This window comes from Meleagris gallopavo, chromosome 1, assembly GCF_000146605.3.
Source record: "Meleagris gallopavo isolate NT-WF06-2002-E0010 breed Aviagen turkey brand Nicholas breeding stock chromosome 1, Turkey_5.1, whole genome shotgun sequence".
Lineage (NCBI taxonomy): Eukaryota > Metazoa > Chordata > Aves > Galliformes > Phasianidae > Meleagris > Meleagris gallopavo.
The window spans coordinates 26,748,821-26,769,889 of record NC_015011.2 but is presented as its reverse complement, the minus strand read 5'-3'; the positions used below and the strand labels follow the sequence as shown (position 1 = coordinate 26,769,889).

At 34.8% G+C, this 21,069-nt stretch overlaps 2 protein-coding genes across 4 annotated transcripts in view; one reads left to right on the top strand and one right to left on the bottom strand.

The window, feature by feature from the left end:
• LRRN3 (leucine rich repeat neuronal 3) overlaps positions 1-20,220 on the top strand; it is a 37,379-nt gene extending 17,159 nt beyond the window's left edge. The window contains exon 2 of the mRNA XM_010706884.3: positions 16,961-20,220. Coding sequence (XP_010705186.1) covers positions 17,312-19,438 — 2,127 coding nt within the window. The 5' untranslated portion in view covers positions 16,961-17,311 and the 3' untranslated portion in view covers positions 19,439-20,220. The remainder of the gene's footprint in view (positions 1-16,960) is intronic.
• Positions 1-21,069, bottom strand: part of IMMP2L (inner mitochondrial membrane peptidase subunit 2) — a 455,429-nt gene that overhangs the window by 248,233 nt on the left and 186,127 nt on the right. The window lies entirely within an intron of this gene.

Genomic DNA, 21,069 nt, shown 5'->3' with positions numbered 1-21,069 from the left:
ACAAAACTAAAAGCAAAAAAACTGCTTGATGGTTAAAATTCCCAAACATGTCTTTAGACAAAAGCACAAGCACATAAAGAAAAATCTGTGTAAAATTAACAAGCGTTTTCTATTTTACTGGCTTTAAAAAAATTAATTTTGATTGGTGACTTACTGAATATGAGATTCAATAAATGCCATTCTTGCTCTGATTAAATGTCAAAGCCATAGACAACGTTATTTTGAAACGAGTGAGCAATAATTTGGTGCGTATAATGACTGCTCCGGAAGATTTATCTGTGCAATAGTTTTCTATTCTTATCAATGAAACTTGATGATCTAGTGCCTTAAACTGCATTATGGTGTGTTTTGGTTTAATACAATTTCATTTTTATTTTTAATGATAGAAGCAAACTGCCTCTAACTTAATCTGATTGTGATTACATCTCTGTCAGTCAAAATCTTATTGCTTATACATAAAAGATGGCCTTGTAATTTTTGCTTCTTGTATCATCATAACTGAGATTGGAGAATCCCATATTTAAGTTAGTGTCCTAGATGGGGAATTTGATCCACCATTTCTACAGCCTTGAGGAATCACTGCAAAAAGAGCAGAAAAGTTGTTTGAGACATGGTGCAGGACTAACCTTCAGAGGCATTCTAGGTCAATGTGGTTATCTTAGAAAAGTTTTGTGTAACTCTATACAAGTCTAATCTCCAGAGGCATTCGAGGTCCATATGGTTATCTTAGAAAATGCAGCTCATCACCATAATATTCTATAATCTGTGCTTAACCAGAAACAATTGAACTCTTGGGAAATAAACTTTTCCAATTGACATAAAAAGCATCTCTCAGCAGAAAAGCAAACCACAAAACAGTGTGCAATGGACCACTCTGTTCAAGTTGCTAACTTCCTTGCATGCTAAAATTCAGGAAGTATTTCTAAAATGTTTAACACGGGAAGTTGAACCTGAGAGAAAAACATGCAAGAAATACTTGATAAAATGAATTTGAGGCCTATGATTTGAATTTTTCAACAGCAAATGAAATTTTGGTTTGGATACAATGCAGCTCATAAGAAATAATTTCTGAAAAGTGAGACATTCATTTACAGAGTAGCTCCAACAAAAAGTGTTACACACGTTAAATCGTAAACTTGGAATATCAAACAACAAATCCGAATTACTGCATTCATTCAAATTCCTTACATGCAACAAATAAAAATATTATAAAGACCTTGTTTAGAAGCCCTAACCTGTTTTCACACAACTTATGAATGGAGTGGTCAAATTTAACAATCATTTACAGTCAAATTCCATAATTCAGAACTGATAAGTGAAACCTAATATACATGATAGCACACTGAAGAAAATAGGAAACATTGATAACCGAAAGAAACATGGAGATTAGACTAAAAATTGAGATTTTTTCCAATTATGAGTGATGAAAGCTTAGCCCTGGTACCATACAGATGGCATGGTAATTGCTGTTTCCATTCGTCTCTTTTGGGCATAAAAAAGATTGCCACACAGGTCTCCAAACAGTCATTTTACAGATAGCCTTAGCCTGAGCAAAAAAAGAGCCCTCAAAGGACACATCAAAGAAATTTCTTTTTTTCTCAGAAGTGCTGCTATTCATCGAGCAGAGCAGAAGTAGAATTAAGTTAAAATCGATTCAGTTTTACTTCCCACTCAGTTAACTTTCAAAGATGGTGAGCAAGAGAAAGACAAAACCGGGAAAAAAAAACAAAACCCACAACATTCACTCTCTTTTCCACTCATCGTATTCTCTCCTGGCTGGGAAAAGCTTAGTTATGACTCTTGCAAGTGTAGTTTTCATAACAAAACAAAATTTTAGTTTGTTACAATGCAATAGTTTAAATTGTGCTTTTGAGCTCAGAATTCCAGCCATCAAGAAAGAAGTTAGTGAATTCTTTATGATTTCAAAGATACTTTGAAAAGCAAAGCAACTATAATGACGAAATTAAAACAAAACAAAAACAAAATAACAACAACAACAAAAGTTATAGTCATGATGAAGTGTTTGTTAACTCTTCCTACCAATTATTTTCTTTTAAACTCTGAAGCTGACTGTTAGGAAGACTGTGAATGCTACAGATCCTCAGATCAAGACGGTGCGAGGCTGGCAGGTGTGGATATTATAAACTGAAACTACCTTAAACTGATTTCTGATCAATAAGTACTCTGAATATTTTCTAATTTCAAAATGAAAGGAGACCACAGTTACCTGGATTCTAAAACATGGTAATCACAAAATACTCTGCCAGGCTCCTCCTTTTACATTTCCTGATCTCTTCATCTTTCACCATGCTGATTCTATTTTATGAAGAAGTTGTTGTGGCATTGCAGAGATTGTCTATGCCTCCATTAGCACTGCCACATCAGATGGAAATCTGATGACAATACTACTGAACATAACAAAGGATACATAATAAAGACTGTTATAATTGTTACTGTGGAACAATGTTGCTTAATAATTACCAGCATTTTTCTCTTACCTATCAGTAAAGTCCATTTAACCCTGCAACATCCTTTCTATAACATGCAGAATGGAAGCCTAACATGTGGAAACAGAAAAATACCAAACTAGTAGGTGCAGCCACTATAATTAAGGATTATTCTCAGTGAAATAAATTCTTAGTTTCATGCTTCTTAGCTATCATTATTTTTAAAAGAGAAAGCAATTAAATCTGTGGTGAAAAATTCTTGAAGAGGGAACTTTCATAATAAAAACATGATTGACTTAGTAGCAGTGAAATAGCCTGTTCCAAAACAATCTGCTTAAACTAATTACGAAACTAATGAAGCTAATCATGTTAAACCTTAAAACTAGTTTGAAAAATATGGTATTTCACAATCAAGTAAATTAAGCAGAGAGGTATTTTTCATTAGAATGTACAGATTTCTTTCCATTTGATTTCAAGGATCACACTTGTATATACCCTACTATTTAATCTATAGAGTAAAGCAAAATAAATCAAAATAAACTTTCCCAGTCATTAAAAAGTGTTAGTTGGTTACAAGACTCATGTTCAGTAAAAGAGTTCAGAGAAGGGAAGAACAGAAAGAGAAACTTTATCAAGACTCCTCCAACTCAGTATTTCCTGGGTTACCAGTTTGGCAAGTAAATAGTATTATAATGTTATTATTCATCATAAAACAAGTATGATTAAGAATTAGCTGAGTTTTGTTAATTGTTAATATTTTGATCTGCAAATAGTGAGAATTGCCTACATCCAAAATATAACTGATACTGTCTTGTTTATTATAGCAATGATTGGGAAAAGCGTACATAATATTGCTGGAGATTCATTCAGAAGTTATGTTAACTCAAAGACATTTCAAAGTACAGATTCCCTTGACAAAAAAAAATAAAAAGTTTTTGTAACAGACCAAGACACTAATAACACAACCTGCTGAACATGCCATGAAACCTTGCTGGTCTGGCACGGGATCCTACATGACAATACTCAAATACCAAGCTCTGCTTTATTCTCATCAATAAGACACTGCAGTCTTCTAGTTTTTTTCCAAGACACTGTTAGATTTTTGTAACTAAATAGATGTGTTCACCTGCAGTAGATTCTCCAACTTCCATTAAAATTTTAGACTAGTGAAAATCAGCTTTCTATATCCATATGGCTCTATAAACCACAAGAATATTAAAAGGAATTTAGATATCCTGACTGCAATGAGAACTCATCTCAATAAGTCTTCAATATTTTGTTCCAAGACAGATCTTTATTAGCCAAAGTGGACATAAAAATGTTTTAAATAGTGACCCTTGAAGACTAATTATTTGTAGAAAATGAGCAACTATAAAGCAAGTTTATTTGTAACTTATCAATTACTGATTAATTCTAATGTTTAGCAGCATCATGGGATATATAATGATGCTAAAAACTAATTTTCAAGCCAAACATTTTTATGGCCTTCAGGGTATTTCCCTCACTGCTTGTAATGCAAGTCTTGATCAGCCCTAAAAGCCTGCTCCTGAAGGAGTGCCAAACAAACCTATTTTACTTCATATCTGCTATAACTCTCTAATTATTACTTCTATAATTTTCAAATGCTATTTCATGTCCCCTGGATTCCTTCTTTAGCTCACATTATCTCTTCTGTCTCATGCATGACAGGAGACGAAAAGAATATTTTGTCACTTCCCCAGAAATCCTTTCAGGACTTTTCAAGCGTTCAGCCATTCAGATGTGTTTCTTTAGCAAATAATTTAATTCTAGAATAATCTGAACCTTTAACCAGTTGATCATTCTCCATAATTAGTAGTAGAAATTGAGCCCAAGTCACGTTCTGAAACTGAAGTTAAAATGCTCACACTGTTCTGCAATCTGTGTTCTAAATTATAAAAGTCAAATCTGGACTTACTTCCAAAATTATTCACATAAAATGGGATACTGTAGTAAAGAGAGTTCAAAGCTATTGTGGCTTAACCCAGCAGGCAGCTAAATACCACACAGTCATTTGCTCAAATCTCGCAGTGAGATGGGGGTTAGAAATAGGAAAAAAATAATAAAAGTAGAATTCATGGGTTGAGATAAAACATCTATTTACTGAGACAGAAAAGGAAAATAATAGTAATGATAATAATATAATATCTATTTACAAAATGAGTGGTGCACAACACAATTGCTTACCACCCATTGATTGATGCCCAGCTAGCCCCCAAGCAGCAGCAGCCCATCCGGTCAAATCCCTACTGTTTTGAAGGGGTTTTTTTTGCATGATACCATATGGTATGGAATATCCTTTTGGCCAGTTAAGGTCAGCTCTTCTGATTCTGTCCCTTCCCAGGTTCATGTGCCCCCTTGCCCCCCTCACTATTAGGGCAGTACTAGAAGGTGAAAACCTGAAACGTCCTTGGCTCTGTGCAGAACAACTCAGCAACAGCTAAAACATCGGTGGGTTATCAACACTGTTTTTCTCCTAAAGCCAAAACATAGCATCATACCAAACAGTATGAAGAAAAAAATCAATTCTGTCCCAGCTGAAACCAGGAAAAAGGCATACTAACACAAACTTAACAACTGGCATAGATTTTGAACTTCAGATTATTTCTGTGCTTTGTTTTCTTAGTATTGAGAACGTTAAAGCAATTTAAGGTGACATTTCCATGCTCATTAACAGAGGACACAGAATCATTTGCAAGGAGAAAGACAGGTGGTTTATAACTTCCATCACTATAATACTAAACAGGGTGACAACTGTTGCCTGAAGGAAGGATAATTACCCAACAAGAGAACTTGAACTGCACATTCAGTTCATGTTTATAAGAATTGGCAGAAAAAAGCCACACACCAAAGCCAAATTATTCTTCTTTACCAGATTAAACTGTGGTTAACCAAATAAATCCCTTATGCACATTTATTGGTATCAGCTTTTCTACTGTATCAGATACCTCAAACAGATAAATCTGCAAATATCTGTCATTACCTATTATTATACACTACTGCAAAAAAAGCAGACTTTCATTACAGAGAATCACTTTGTCACCAACATATCTTCTTTTGCTTCTTATGGAAAATTCCAAAACCCCAAGGCCAGTTTTTCAGGAGGCAACAGAACTACCCAAATCCCTCACAAAAATGGCATTCTTCTACCCTTCTATTTCTACTCTCTTCTATTATATGTTTCATCCTAGTGGGACGTATTCTAGAATTTAAAGGATGTATCCAGAAATGTCCTTATTTTCTTCAAAGACTTCATAAGCACTTACATACGAGACAAAGTGTTCTTCCATTACGTTTGTCTGTTATGTTTTTTCCATATAAGCTCCTAATTCACTGTAGAGAACAATTTATTAATTCAGTGAAGAAAAGCAGCAACTTCTGAAAATATTTTTGAGAACTGGAATAATATCTTTGCAATAAAATATTGGAATCTTAGAATGGCTTGGGTGGGAAGAGACCTTAAAATCACCTACTTCCAACCCCCAGATGTGGGCAGGGCTGTCACCCACTGGATTAGGCTGCCCAGGATCCCATCCAACTTGGCCATGAATGCTTAACGCATGGGGCATCCACAGCTTCTCTGGACAACCTGTTCCAATGCCTCATCACCTTCTGAGTAAAAAATTTCCTACTGACATCTAACTTCAATCTCCCTCTTTCTAGCTTAAAACCATTGTATCTTTGTAAGGCCACTCTTAGGGATACCATGTAATACATGGAAACAACTCCAGGTTCTTCAATGGGCATTACTACTCTACCTGCACTTTATGCAACATTTTTACAAGTAACTAACAGCTATTTTTCCTGTTTTCAACACATCTGAAACTGCTTTACAGAGGAAGCAATATTCTTTTAAAATAGTGGTTAGAAAATACTGTGGGTCTGAACATTATGTTTTCTACTATTTGTTGGACTTGCTCACTGTTCACAGATGATGTTTCCACTCACATAAGTCATAACGGGCTTTTTAGAAACACATGCTTGAAAGGTCACTTGCTATTACAGGCAATACAAATTCTAAGAGCAAACTTGCTATTAAACACAAGTGATGTCCCAATTAGACACTGTTCCACAATTTCACTCCGATAGAAAATGGTAATTTTCAAAGTCTACATTAATTTTAGTCCCATTATCTAAGCAGCTGGTTATTGTAGTAACTACACTGGATGTTAACTTAAATAGTTCTTCTCACACTCCGATAGCTTTTGACTTCATACGGGTGTAGAAAGGAACCTCTTTTCACTCATTTTGCAAAAACATCCTTCATTCTTGGTTCCTTCTTAAAACAATTCTTAGCACTTTCCTCATATTCTGCATAATAACATATTTACTTTACTGCAGCTGAGTGACAAGAACTGTGTACAGCATTCTACAAGCATTCTTATCCACAGCTGATAAATTAAACTAATGCCTTTTGGAATATGCTACGTTTGTATTTGCTGTTTCACTGGCATTCTAGTGCAAATGTTCATCTTTTAGGTAAACAAGCATGTCATGTCTTTCTCTTTCCTTCTGATATTCCTCTGATAACTTCCAGAGAGGAAATTACTACTAGACCCTGAAATAATAAGTCATTTCACGCTACTGAAATTTCAAACTATTGAAATATCAATCCTGTACACATCCAGTTGTTTTCAGGTTGGAAAAGAGAACCAGACCATTGTTTGAAAAAAAGAAAGGTAGAATCCTGACTCAAAAACCAAACAAAAACGTCATAATGAAAAGACAGTAGGTTCCACTGGCTTAACATGACAAATTTTACCAAATGCCAAGGACAAGCAAAAAGGACAGTTTGAAATGGTGCATCTATCCCACTTCAACACTAACAATGAACAAACTGTTCATTCTGCCATTCCAGAGTCACCTTTAGTATGAGCTTTTCAGGTAATATCAGTGGCCAGTGACTTAATTCCACCTTATCATTTGTTTGGTTTCAAGAACTATTGTCTCATAGCAAGATGGACTTCTTTGCTCAAATACATCTACACATCTTGAACACTCTTATGGTAATACATGAGTTAGCGTTCCCAGGTGTCTTTATATATACAAGGAAAACAAATACATCTGTGTCTTTGGATCAGAACTAGGAATCACAACAAAATATGACAGAAATTAGAACAAAAAATAGAACAATCTGTGAGAACAGCAATCACTGTCTGGTTTATTGTGATATCTGAACAGTAAATACTGCTGAAAATTCTCTAGGAGATCAGAACATTAATTTTATCACTGCTGTCAGATTTGGCATCCAAATGCAAGAGGTCTAAAAAGGAAATACACAATTAAGATGCGACAATATCATAGGTGTTTCACAGGATAAATTAACCCCGCTCAGTGACAAGCTATTGAGTCAAATCAGCTAACATTCAGGGATTGAGTGAATTTCTCATTTTAAAGAAAATATAAAAAATACCTTAAAGATAATAGGAATAATTAAAAGGACTGTACACTGGGGAAAAAGGACATGGGGACGGTGGCTCTCAATTTATACATGCCAGAGAGGTACAAAAGTTTAAATAAGTTTATAAATTCAGACATAATCCTGATAATGTGAAAGGAAACGAAAAACATCTGAGAGAAGATTCAGATAGCATTTCTGGAAGTATATGATTATTGAGCTGTGGTTCTACAAGAAGGTAAACTGTGCTTAGTTCTAAGTGTTGCTGTATTTTTGACTTGTATCTATCCTTTTTATTTTATTGTTTTAGAAAACAAATCATAAAACAAAAATAAGTTCTGCATTTCAATGTATTCACTTCTAGGGAAATAAGAAATGAACTATGTTAATCTTATACTGTGGATTAGAGCTGATGAATGGGTCATAAAAGCAAAAAACCAATAATTTCAGGTATGAAAATAAAATTAGTTTTGTAAATCATGTAAAAACCTTTACATTCAATATCACTGAGATACTCAGCTGAGCAAAAACTTTAATTAAAACTAAACACAAACCAAAATACTTTCTGATATCAGAAATGACAATACCTCTCTGAGAAAACTTCAGTATGCATAAATCACTCCAATGGATATAAAGCACAACAGAAAACAAAACATTTAAATCCCAATCTCTACAAGAATATTTTGTTTAACATCTTGTCTGTTTCTGCATCCTGAGATTGTTTTTTCATAAGTACATTTCTTAAAACTGCCTCAAGAATTTATTTTTTTAATTATATCCACTTCTGTTGAACAATACATTGTGAATGCCTGATTCCCTAGGTGGGTCAGGATAAAAGTAATCACCTCATATATTCACAATTATAAAGTAAAAGTAATGTAGCCTAAATTGTAGGAAAATCCATGAAAAAGAAAAGATTACTTGGATTATCTAATTCATTTCTGGCACTTCAGATATATATTTACATATATATTCCTACTAACTGTAATAACAAGCAACATTTTTTCCCTTTCATGGATCTCAAACTATGCATTATTTTATAAGTATACATCAAATACAATCTGGGATTGTATCAGAATTTTCCTGATACACCTGTATTCATTAGTCACTTGAAAAACTTAGATTATTGGAGTTCAAAATCATTTCCGTTGTCCACTGTGGGTTTTTTGATTGGTTGGTTTGGTTTGGTACCTTTTTAGATATAAGGGCATTTACCTCAAAATGACTATGTACCCAAAATCATAAATATACCAAGAACTAAAATGTGAAAACCTTAAACATTCAGAATCTGCTATTTAAGACTGATGGTTTAAATTAATTTAGATCTTTCAAGCCTAAATGTTTGTTATTGCAAAAATATACAACAGAAATTGCAGTTCCTAAAATTATCTTGTTTACTACTATGGTAATTTTATTACAGTAACCCTTTTTTCCCATGATAAATTAAAAACAAACAAACAAACCAAAACCAACCCAAACACAACACATAATAAATTCACAAGGAATATATTATATGGTAACTACAGCCTCTATCTTTCCCTGACTGTAATACCACTACGAGAGCACACCTGTTTCTATGTTTTAGGCTTATTTAACTTTTAAATTACAAGAGCCACAAAATAAAAATATAAAATGCAGGCTTTGCCAAACGCTCTGCTTGATGTTGGCTCAGATTCTTTACTAGTCAAATGCATTACAGACTCCTAGCATTGCTTTGGTAGCTTTGTAGAAAATCAAGCCAAAACTGGTCTCACTCAGCTTTAGTTCTGGCCATCTGCTTGGAGCATCTGGTAACAGGGTACATTCACCCACATCCAGAACGTGATCGTTCCTTTGCCAGCTATGTGCCTAGGTAACTGGCAATATGTGCTTGCCGCTACTAACATGACAACTGTCAAAAAGAAGTTGAACGTGTACGGATTAAACTAATGCATTGCTGTCTCAACTCACAGCAGTATTTTTCTGACACAATTGCTTGGTAATGACAACAACATATAACCCAGTTACTCAGAGAAGCGTTTTCAATGTTAGGAAAGAGGTTAGGGAAAAGATCAAAATACTTTGAAAAGTTCTTTTTTATGTATTATCTTTTTACTGTTTTCTCTGACAAGTAGAAAATGGATATGCAGTTACTATTTTAGAAGAAAATAAGATATTTAATTCTAGCAAAGAGTTAAATTTTTAGATAAAAATGTCAGAATTGTACATTCAATATCTGATTTTTGAAGAAGTCAAATGAATTGAATATAACTTGAAATGATTTGAAATGCTGTAGGAGAAATGAGAAAATAAACAATGTATAAGAACACAAATGGTAAAGGAATGTATACTTTTAACTGAAATTCATTATGTCGTGTAAGTATAATTTTCTAATATCTCTCTTAACCCAGAAAGAATGCACAAATTTGTAGGCTGGTAGGTATTTCATATTTGATGTAGTATTAAAAAAAAAAAAAAATGAGGGGAGAGTGGTAAATGAAATTAATAAAATTATCATTTCCTTTACAAAATAGAATTTCACAAACTTTTAATCCTCTTTCACTATGAAATTTGTGAAGTGGTCAGATTCACCCCATAGCTAGCGAATGTGCAATTAAATGCATCAAAAGCACGTGAAAGAACTACAGACTGAGAATCTAAACGAAAAGCCTGGAAAACTAATTCAGGATCACGATAGTAAGTTATTACACTGCTTAAAGTAAGAGAATAAAAGTGGGGGTATTCTGAGATTGTCATGGTGACATCTCTCTGCTTGCCCTGTCTCAGTCATCCATTGTCATTTTTCCTGTATTTAAACCGAAAGCTCCATGGAATAAAGGTCACAGTTTTGTTCAGCACTGAGTTGGCACGCAAGACTGAGTGGTACTCATCCACCAGCATGGCTCCAATACACAATGCTGCTGCCACAAATGCTGCCAAATTTGTAACAGTAACGAAGTTATATTCTATTTCTGCTAAGCACTGAGATTATGATTGATAAATGCCTTGCTTCTCATGCAGGTGGTCCAGCAATCATCTGCCATTCCATGTCAATCATGCTAATCCACTTTAAAATAGGTTAGGAAATCAGAACTGTATTTTTTCCATCCTCAAATTTTCAAAAGGCTTTACAAAGTATTCGTTCAAGTCCTTTGAAAAGTTATTCCAAAATAAAATATCACATACCATATCTTAAAACTCCTTTGGAATGTTTCTGTTGTTTTCAATATACCTATTCTCAAAGCTTTATGCTCTGTTACTCTGTAACGTTTACGCAAGGAGATTTTTATAATGATACAAGAAATACAACTACAGTAAGTTCTTAATGAATTGTACATGGTGAAAATTGCTCTCATATCTGTTAAAATGCTTTACTGTGGAATAAACAAGTGCACAAGGAGTGTGGGCCACACACATTTGGTGAAAGAGATAGGGTAAATCTCCTTTGGATCTAGCTGATCATAATGTTTCTTTGTGGATACAAAGAAATTAATGATGTATAAAGTTTTGCCATTCTTCTCTCATAATGATCTGCATGCAAATTCGTCCTGTTTTACACTTACATTCAACATCTTAAGCTTTCAGCTTTCTGTCAGGGAAATTTATTCAAAAGAAAAGGAGAAAATAATATGTAACAAAAAGGAAGTTTATCAAGCTCACAAAATAAACACAAACACATACACTGAAATAATTATTCAGGCACTGCAAATTGCTTCCAGGGTTAAATACAAATAGCATTGCCCCCTCCTTTACTTGCTGCTATGCAGGCAAGCCTGATGTTCCAAAAATCAACCACTACAGAAAACTAAAGATGATGTTCAAAATAAAGCAACTTTCCAACAACAATCCCTAGTCACTTTTGAGGCTTTCAACCTAAGATTCTCAAAATACAACTATCACTTGAAACTGTCCGCTGTCCAAGTTGAACACCTCAGAAACATATCCATTTCCAAAAATTCTCATTCATGTTTTAAAGCAGACTGTGTGTTAGCTGTTTATAACAACGTAAAATAGTAAGAGCATATTAATTTATATTTGTTAATTTGTAAGGAGGTTCTGCATGAAACTCTTTGCCTCAGAGAGTGGAATGAAGGAGAATCTACATATGGTAGCAGAAAGTCCTTCTGTTTTTACACAGCCTGTATGATTTCCAACAACCACATCATCCAGTAAAGCTCACTTTTAGAAATATTTTATTTCAGAACAGGTTCTCTTATAAATGCCTGCTGTATTGTTTCTTTGCGTTTTAACCTAAATTTGTACTACTTCCTCAGTCACAGACTTTCCACATATACCTCAACAAAGGCATCCTAGTTACATTCTTAAAGAGGGGAAGGAAAAAAAAATGATTTTAGCACAGATTCTTGAACTATTTCAAATAAATATGTTTTTGCATCTTCTTTTTAGTCTTTTTGCATCTTTTCATTTTGAGTATCCAACAAAGAAAGTAGCGCCCAATAAGAAGTGTCAGAAAAATATTAAAATTTCAAACAAAGTCTGCATAACTCCACGACTTCTTCTTAAAATAAGTAAATAAATAACAAATGCTGTAGCCACAGTCAAGGGAGGAATGAAATGTCTCATCCCCGATTTTTAGTTAGTGACATTTCTGTCACCAGGATTTCTGTCCACAGAACTGCTCAAAGTGGTTATAATGACAAGAACCGAGAAGTGGCTCTTTCAGTTGATGTTTTTGAAAGGTAGCTTTGTATGAACAGCTGTGTTTTCAACATGCTTGCCACCTCTAAATTGGTCCTCGTGAAGTGAACTGTTTGCCTTATTGCCAGCAGGGCACATTGCAGTGTAGCTGCTGCATTTTTAGTTTTTATCACTGTCTCTCTAACTGCTGAAGTGGAAAAGAAAGATTGCCAAAATCTGACGTGCTTCTTTTCCTTTCTGCCCACTCTGACTTGGTTTTTAGCTGTCTGTTGCTCCAGTGATGAGAAACGTTGCTCAGTTTATTCATTCACTGAATGTCTTTTCCAGCTCAAATAATGGTGATACACTCTTGTGAATCAAGGATCCAGCTGTCAATAGCAGTGAACGAAACACACCTAATTAAGACATGCCAATACATTAAACCTAAGAAGTACACCATATTTGATAGGACCATAACCATGGACTGAATGTAATTCAGGTGGTCTTCCAGTAGAATTTAAGGAATCTCTCCACAAAGATTTAAGCACCTTATGACATAAGTTCTAGTACAGGAAAACAGTAATCCTGAATAATTTTTAGATGGAGACACCACTGAGACTTTTCAATTACAGACATTAGTAAACAAATAATAGCATTTTATCCAAATGAGAGAAAACATGTATAACCAAAGTGCACATGGTAACTTTTCAGTGCAGTTAATTAAAGATTTGTACATCAAAGACACCAAAACTATAATTTGCAGCTCCTCCTGCTGCTTGTGTCCCCAGCTTACTGGTGACACTTTGCTGCTGAGCCTCATCTCTACAGGCTTTTCTGTTGTGCTTCATAATTCTCGTAAGTTTTATGAATCCATTGCATTGCATCAAAAATACTGAATGGGCATCAGAAGCTGCAAAGGAGCTGTAATGAAATAGCATTCTTACTTAATATTTTCTGTTGTTGTTGTTTTGAAGGCAAAAACTACTTTTGCAAAGAAACCTTTATGTATTTAAATCTAAAATATCTTAAATACTATTCAGGTTCTTTTTGTTCATATTAGTACCTTTAAAATTGGATATTTGAAATGCAAAACTACTGGAAGGCATTTACAAAAGTTCTGAAAATCCCTGTTACTAACAGTATTTCAATTTGGTCTTTATTTACTGTTATCAGTATACTAATGAAGAAAGGGAATCAAAGCATTCCCAAAGTTCAAAGTCTCAAACAGTTAAATGCTTACTCTCCGATTATCTCTGTGAGGCTGCATTCTTCAAGGAAATTGAACTTCAATTACAATTTATAGTCTTGAGTGCAAGATAGCAGTTTACATGGGGTTGACTTTATTACAGTAGGCTGCAGCTCATTTATAAGTTCAAAATGGTTTGTATGTATCTCAAGGTTAGAAATTAACTGCATACACACAGAAGCACAGACACACATCAGTTGACAAAAGCAGAATCATAGTCCCATACTCTTTAACATCATACTGAGCTTTGATTTCTTCAAATGGAACCAGAAAACTTAACATCAGCAATCTGTATTTTCTTAACCTCTTCACCAACATTCTCTATTGAAGCTTCACACAATACTACTACTAGAAGCAAAAAGACCAAAACACTGCTTTATTACTCGAATGATTGTACATAAGTTTTCCTGTGCATTTCACTTTTTCTGTTTTTTTGTATAGTGTCCCAAGTCATCATGGGTGTCCATACTACTCTGCAAATACTCTTATTCCATGCCATGAGTGATTGTCAATAGCAAATCATTCTCATGTAAAATAATACTCAGATATAACACTGATTAAAACAAAAATCTTTCAAAAGGGACAGAGTGAAAATTATTCTGCAATCTGTTCTTCAAGGCACTCAACCCAGTGAATATTTTATACAAAGCAGAAGCACATCAACTGCTCAAATAAGAAAGATTTATGCTACAACACCACATGAGCTTGAGTTGGTGTCTTATTAACTGAAGCATTCACCAGAAAGAGAAAAGACATCAGATTAAATCATAAGGAAAAAGAATTTCAACATGGATTTCTCACATCTGTTTTTATGTCATTTGCGGAAAGCCTCATCTAATATGTGATGTGAACATGTCCACTAATGCTCCTGTTTTGGCATGAGAATCTCAGAGAAACTAAAATATTAACTGATGTTGGCACTATGTACACAAAAAGGTAGTAGTTTGTATGCTTTTACTGGTAGAAGATCTCAAGTACCTAGAACTTCACACATTAAAATTCCATCTCAGTCCACATCCAACCATTCACAGTGACCAACAACAAATGTCTAGTGTGGAGCAGAAAAGCAGGACAATTATGTCATTACTGTTTCTCAGAACACTTTCCTACTCATGAGCATGATAACGAAATCTAAATACTGAGCTTAGATATCCACAGAGCAGTTTGCTGAACCTCAATAATTTTATTAGTCAAGTAAGGTTTCCAATGATGTTTCAATCATTAGAAGCTTACAGTTTGTATTCTCCACACTTTCAAATATATTTGCAAAATACAATTCAAATAAATTTTTAGAAGTCAACGGGACATGTGCCTAAGAAAGTACATGAAGAACAGGACTCAAAAAGCACTCCCTCTCCTCCTCCTTACCTTTTCTATAATAAATCACATCTGTGCATTTGGCCTAGAATGATTTCTACCTAGAGATCTTTAGTAAATGGGACAGTACTCTAGATACATTAGGTAGGTAATAGGTACATTACTTACCTTATGGTGGATAATTTAAGAGCAAGTTATAAGCTAGACATTAGCAGTCCAATACATATCTTTATTCTTCTGCAAGCCCACATTCATCTTATTTCCCAGAACAAAGAAACAGATTATATTTTTACTACTTCTGTCAGCATGTCTTCACATTTCAGTATAAACTGGGCCATTTCCATAAAAACATATTATTAATCCTCAAAACAGCAGAATGTTTTCTGTATGTTTACCTCACACGTTGTCTGTTCACTTTTTTAATATATTTGCATGTTAAAGTAAAATATTAAATTTCCTTACATGTATATAACATAGAAGCCATAAACACTTGCCAAATGTTCTTCAAATTGGCCCAACTCTCATGCAACTCAGTACGGTCCACCACCTTTCCTCTGAGCTGATATGGATTGTCTATTTGATCAATATGTCCAGTCCTTCTGGGCCTGCAAAGGAAATCTGAAATCCAAATCCTTGACACTTGACTTTTGTAATTCTCTCTATCGATACCAACAACGTCTCAGAAGTTATTTATCAATGTCAATAAAGCATTGATTCTCATCTTACAGTTTGTAAACAATGTCACCGTGAATTTTAATGTAAGAGGCAAAGGGGAAAAGGGCACAGACATGTATAATATGGTAGTCTTCTCAGATAAAGTATGGTTTAAGTTAGTGTATGGACTATTTTCTGAAGTAAGTGCAGGAGCTAATGAATACTACTTCAAATATAAAACATGGAAACGTTTGAATTATATTACTTGGAATACAAATACACTCATGATAGGACATTTTTTCCATAGAAAGAATAACTAGATAGCAAAAAAATCTAAAGTAAAGACACATTTGACACTTCGGGACATCGAGACTCCCATCTTTATTATCATTTGGGATATGAAGAAGATCTGTAACTTCATTGAAAATTTCAGATTCTTCCAGAGCTATGGATTGAAGAAGCAATTGCTAGCGTTGACTATTTTTTCTTATCTCTCTGAAGTCACTTTTCTTGTTTTTTTTAATCCCTTGCAATTGAAATTATTGAAGCCAAAATATGCACAGCAGTATTCAGACTAGGTATGTCAAGATGACAACCTATTTATTATGAGGTATAGTATTCTTTCTAGTTATTACTTAAAGAAGGAGATGGGGAGGGGAAGTTTTACTCCCAAACAACAGCTACAGAAAGAATCAGAAAATAATAAAACTAGCGGATTATTAATTTTGTATCTTTCTGTTTAAATATCTCAGAAGCTCATGTAGGTATGTCACCATTAGAAATGAGTATTAATCCAATCATTTCATTTTCCTTTGATTACATATAAGTCATGTTCTTTATATTTTTAAATTTCACGTTCAAAAGTTAAGTATTCATTCTCTGTAGAATTTTGCTCAGTTTACATTTTCAAAGCCAACAGAACTCAGCCTGCTTCTGGTGATAACTGTAAGAAAAAAAGAAAGGATTTTAAAGGAACATAAAATATGTAGAAAAATCTCACTGATATATTTTGCTTTATACTTTGTAGATCTTCATCTTTCTTTAGAGCAATGCTCCACTGGATATATGACAAGCTACAAGTCTAAAGATATATTACTATATTAACTTCATTTATGCTATTTAGATACCACTACAATACTCTAGGCACCACAGTCATTTTCTTTTCTTACTTGCAATAATTAACATTAGAGAGCAAGAGATAGCTAAATTAATTTATAACTTTATAGTTTCTTATACTAATTATTTCCTCTTCTTATATTTTAGGTCATCCTGTCATTCCTGCAAACACTAATCAATCATGGGATTTGAAGTTAATACTACTAAATAAATGAATTGCTTAATCTCCTATGACCATCTATACATGCTTCATCTTCACAAAGCTTATCAATTTTATGTCAACAAGGACAGAGTGACCTTCATTTCCACAAAATGTCTCTTGCTACTGGACAAGTTGCTTGTAAATTTATCACTTATCCTCAGGAAGAAAGTCCTTCGAAATCTGCCTTTGACAAATGCAAGTCTATGTTTTATCAATTGACCGGGTCATACTGAATTCCAAAATCGTAACCGTGGAATACTAAAGGGTCTCTTACTTCTACAAACATTTCAGCTAAAATGAAGGACATGCAACTCAAAATTAATTTTCTACTTGGCCTAGTTATCACTGCAGTAGTACAGGCTGTAGAAAAAAAAGCAGACTGCCCAGAGTTGTGTATATGTGAGATCAGACCTTGGTTCACTCCCCGGTCTGTATATATGGAGGTTCCGACAGTGGACTGTAATGATTTAGGCCTTTTAAATTTTCCAGCCAGACTGCCTGCTGACACACAGGTTTTACTTCTACAGACTAACAATATTGGAAAAATTGAACACTCAGTAGACTTCCCAGTGAATTTAACTGGTCTAGACTTATCTCAGAACAATTTATCCTCGGTGGCCAGTATTAATCTTACAAAAATACCACAGTTGCTTTCTGTGTACCTGGAAGAAAACAAACTTACTGAACTCCCTGAAGAATGTCTCTCTGGACTCCACAACTTACAAGAGCTTTACATTAATCATAACATGCTTTCTATGATTGCGCCGGGAGCTTTCATAGGCCTCAATAATCTTCTCAGACTTCATCTCAACTCAAATGGTCTGCAAATGATCAACAGTAAGTGGTTTGAAGCTATTCCTAATCTGGAGATTCTCATGATTGGAGAAAATCCAATAATCAGAATCGAAGATATGAACTTTAAGCCACTCATCAATCTGCGCAGCCTAGTTTTAGCCAGCATAAATCTCACTGAAATACCAGATAATGCTTTGGCTGGCCTTGAAAATTTAGAAAGCATTTCCTTCTATGACAATAGATTTGTTAAAGTGCCCCATATTGCCCTTCAAAAGGTTACAAATCTCAAATTTCTGGATCTAAATAAGAATCCCATTAACAGAATACGAAGAGGGGATTTTAGCAATATGCTGCACCTGAAGGAGTTAGGAATTAATAATATGCCTGAACTGATTTCCATAGATAGTCTTGCTGTTGATAATTTACCAGATTTAAGAAAAATAGAAGCTACCAACAATCCGAGATTATCATACATTCATCCAAATGCTTTCTACAGACTTCCCAAGCTGGAATCACTCATGCTCAACAGCAATGCACTGAGTGCCCTGTACCGCAGTACAATAGAATCGTTGCCTAACCTGAAGGAAGTTAGTATACACAGCAATCCCATTAGATGTGATTGCGTCATCCGCTGGATTAACATGAACAAAACAAACATTCGCTTCATGGAGCCAGAATCTCTGTTTTGTGTAGACCCTCCTGAATTCCAAGGCCAGAATGTGAGACAGATACACTTCCGGGAAATGATGGAAATCTGTCTCCCTCTGATAGCTCCTGAAAGTTTTCCATCTACTTTGGATTTAGAAACTGGCAGCCATATTTCCTTACACTGTAGAGCAACAGCAGAACCAGAACCTGAAATCTACTGGATAACGCCATCAGGACATAAACTTTTGCCTAATACTATTTCTGATAAATACTACATTCATTCTGAAGGAACATTAGACATAAGTGATGTAACAGAGAAAGAAAGTGGTTTATACACATGCATAGCAACAAATTTAGTTGGGGCAGATCTAAAGTCAGTTATGATTAAAGTGGATGGCTCTCTCCCTCAGGACAGCGATGGACCTTTAAGTATCAAAATCAAAGATGTAAGATCTAATTCTGTTTTGGTTTCATGGAAAGCAAGTTCTAAAATTCTGAAGTCCAGTGTTAGATGGACTGCTTTTCTGAAAGCTGAAAACTCTCAGGCTGCACAGAGTGCTCGAGTACCATCTGATATAAAGGTATATAACCTTACACATCTAAATCCATCAACTGAATACAAAATTTGTATAGATATTCCCACTATTTACCCACAGAATAAGAAACAATGTGTCAACGTAACCACTAAAGGACTAGATATGCCAGTGAAAGACTATGAAAAGAACAGCATAATAGGATTTCTTGCCGGCCTTGGTGCTCTTCTGGGAATCATCTCTGTGGTGTATCTCTACAGCTGCATCTCACGGGATATGAACTATGATGTTCGACACAGCTATATGAAGAAATACCTGAAGAAACAATCCTTTGCACTCAATGAGCTTTATCCTCCTCTAATCAGTCTTTGGGACATGGGCAAAGAAAAAAGCACAGCAATGGATGTTAAATCAACTCTAATAGGCGTACCAACTAATATGTCATAAATATCGATTTCTGAAATAAAAAGCACAGGACTGTACGTGTGCTAAATAAAACAGAAACAAGAAAAATTGTATCTTTTAGAAATTAGATGCCTGGACTTTGCTGCTGACAAATAGGAATATGTACTGCCTCAGCATAAGAGAAGAATTTTAACTAAGGCTCCTAAGGGTATTCTACCAACCAAATACAATTAACTTCATTTTCTAGAACTTTCGTGAGACTTTTAAGTCTGGAATACAGTGCAAGTAGCCAAGAACGTTTTCTGTATATTTTTTTTTTACTATTACTTAAAAGTAGTGGAACTGAGCAATACCTCCTCCTGTGCTGTATTACACACAATAGCCACGAGTTTTGCAGTGAAAGCTATACTAGGATTGACATATGGTGTAATGAAATGGACAAATTCTGTAGAGTAGACACAGTGAGTATGTGAAATTTTTTTATGAGGAAAATACATTTTTGATTAAAATCAAAACCGTTTTTGGCTTGTTTGTTTCTAGAGAAGTATTTGGGGTGCTCTTGTTTGACAATAAACAAACTCATGATAATATCCGTTAAAATATTTCCTTACATATTCTCCTGCTGAAATGCCAATTGGAGCACAAAGGTTATTTTTGATAGTTTTAGGCTGTACAACTGCAATGACCCGCATAATAAACACTTTCACAAAGTACTTACTCATACTGGTTAGTAATAATAATTGTATTTTATGTACTACTTAAATGTGGGAGGAAGAAGAGAGAAGGGATTCTCCTGAAAGAGTCCAGCGGGGGGCCACAAAGATTATAAAGGGTCTGGAGCATCTCCCCTATGAGGAAAGGCTGTAACCTGGGTCTGTTCAGCCTTGAGAAAAGAAGACTCAGAGGGGATCTTATTAATGTTAGGAGTAGCTTAAGTGTGGGAGTCAAAGAGACATGGTCAACCTCTTTTCAGCAGTCTGTGGGGACAAGGCAAGTGGAAATGGTCACAAACTGGAGCATAGGGTGTTCTGCTCCAATATGCAAAGAAAATTCTTCACAGTGAGGGTGATGGAGCACTGGAACAGGCTGCCCAGGGAGGTTGTGGATTCTCCTTCTCTGGAGATATTCAAGACCCTCCTGGATGCCTATCTGTGCAAACTGCTGTAGTGGGCCTACTTTGCAGGGGGACTGGGCTTGATGATCTCTAGAGGTCCCCTCCAACCCCTACAATTCTGTGATTCTGTGAAGGACAGAAAGGAGACATAGGACTGAGAGGGAATTATTGATAAAAGCAAGTTCTAAGCTACTTTGCTATTTTCCCAAAAGACTTAAAAATAAATGCATGTTTAGACTCAGAACGTATAAATCCAGTATTTTGTCTTCAATCAAAAGGGAAATTCAGTTATTAGTGATGTCTAAACTTGAGGCTGTGATACACTGAACTCATCTAGTTTGAACAGCTTAGATGACATTAAGGATTTCTTTGTAGACCTGCGCGCTTCTCCTCAGCAATAACAACAACTGACTAGTTTATAAACAACACCAGCTTTCACAATCTAACAAGCAGTAAATGACTGACAGAAACATTATTAGTAAAAATGAAATAAATGAAGTGAAATGAGAACAATGAATACCTGACTCTACTCATATCAAAGTTAAAATTCTCATGAGAG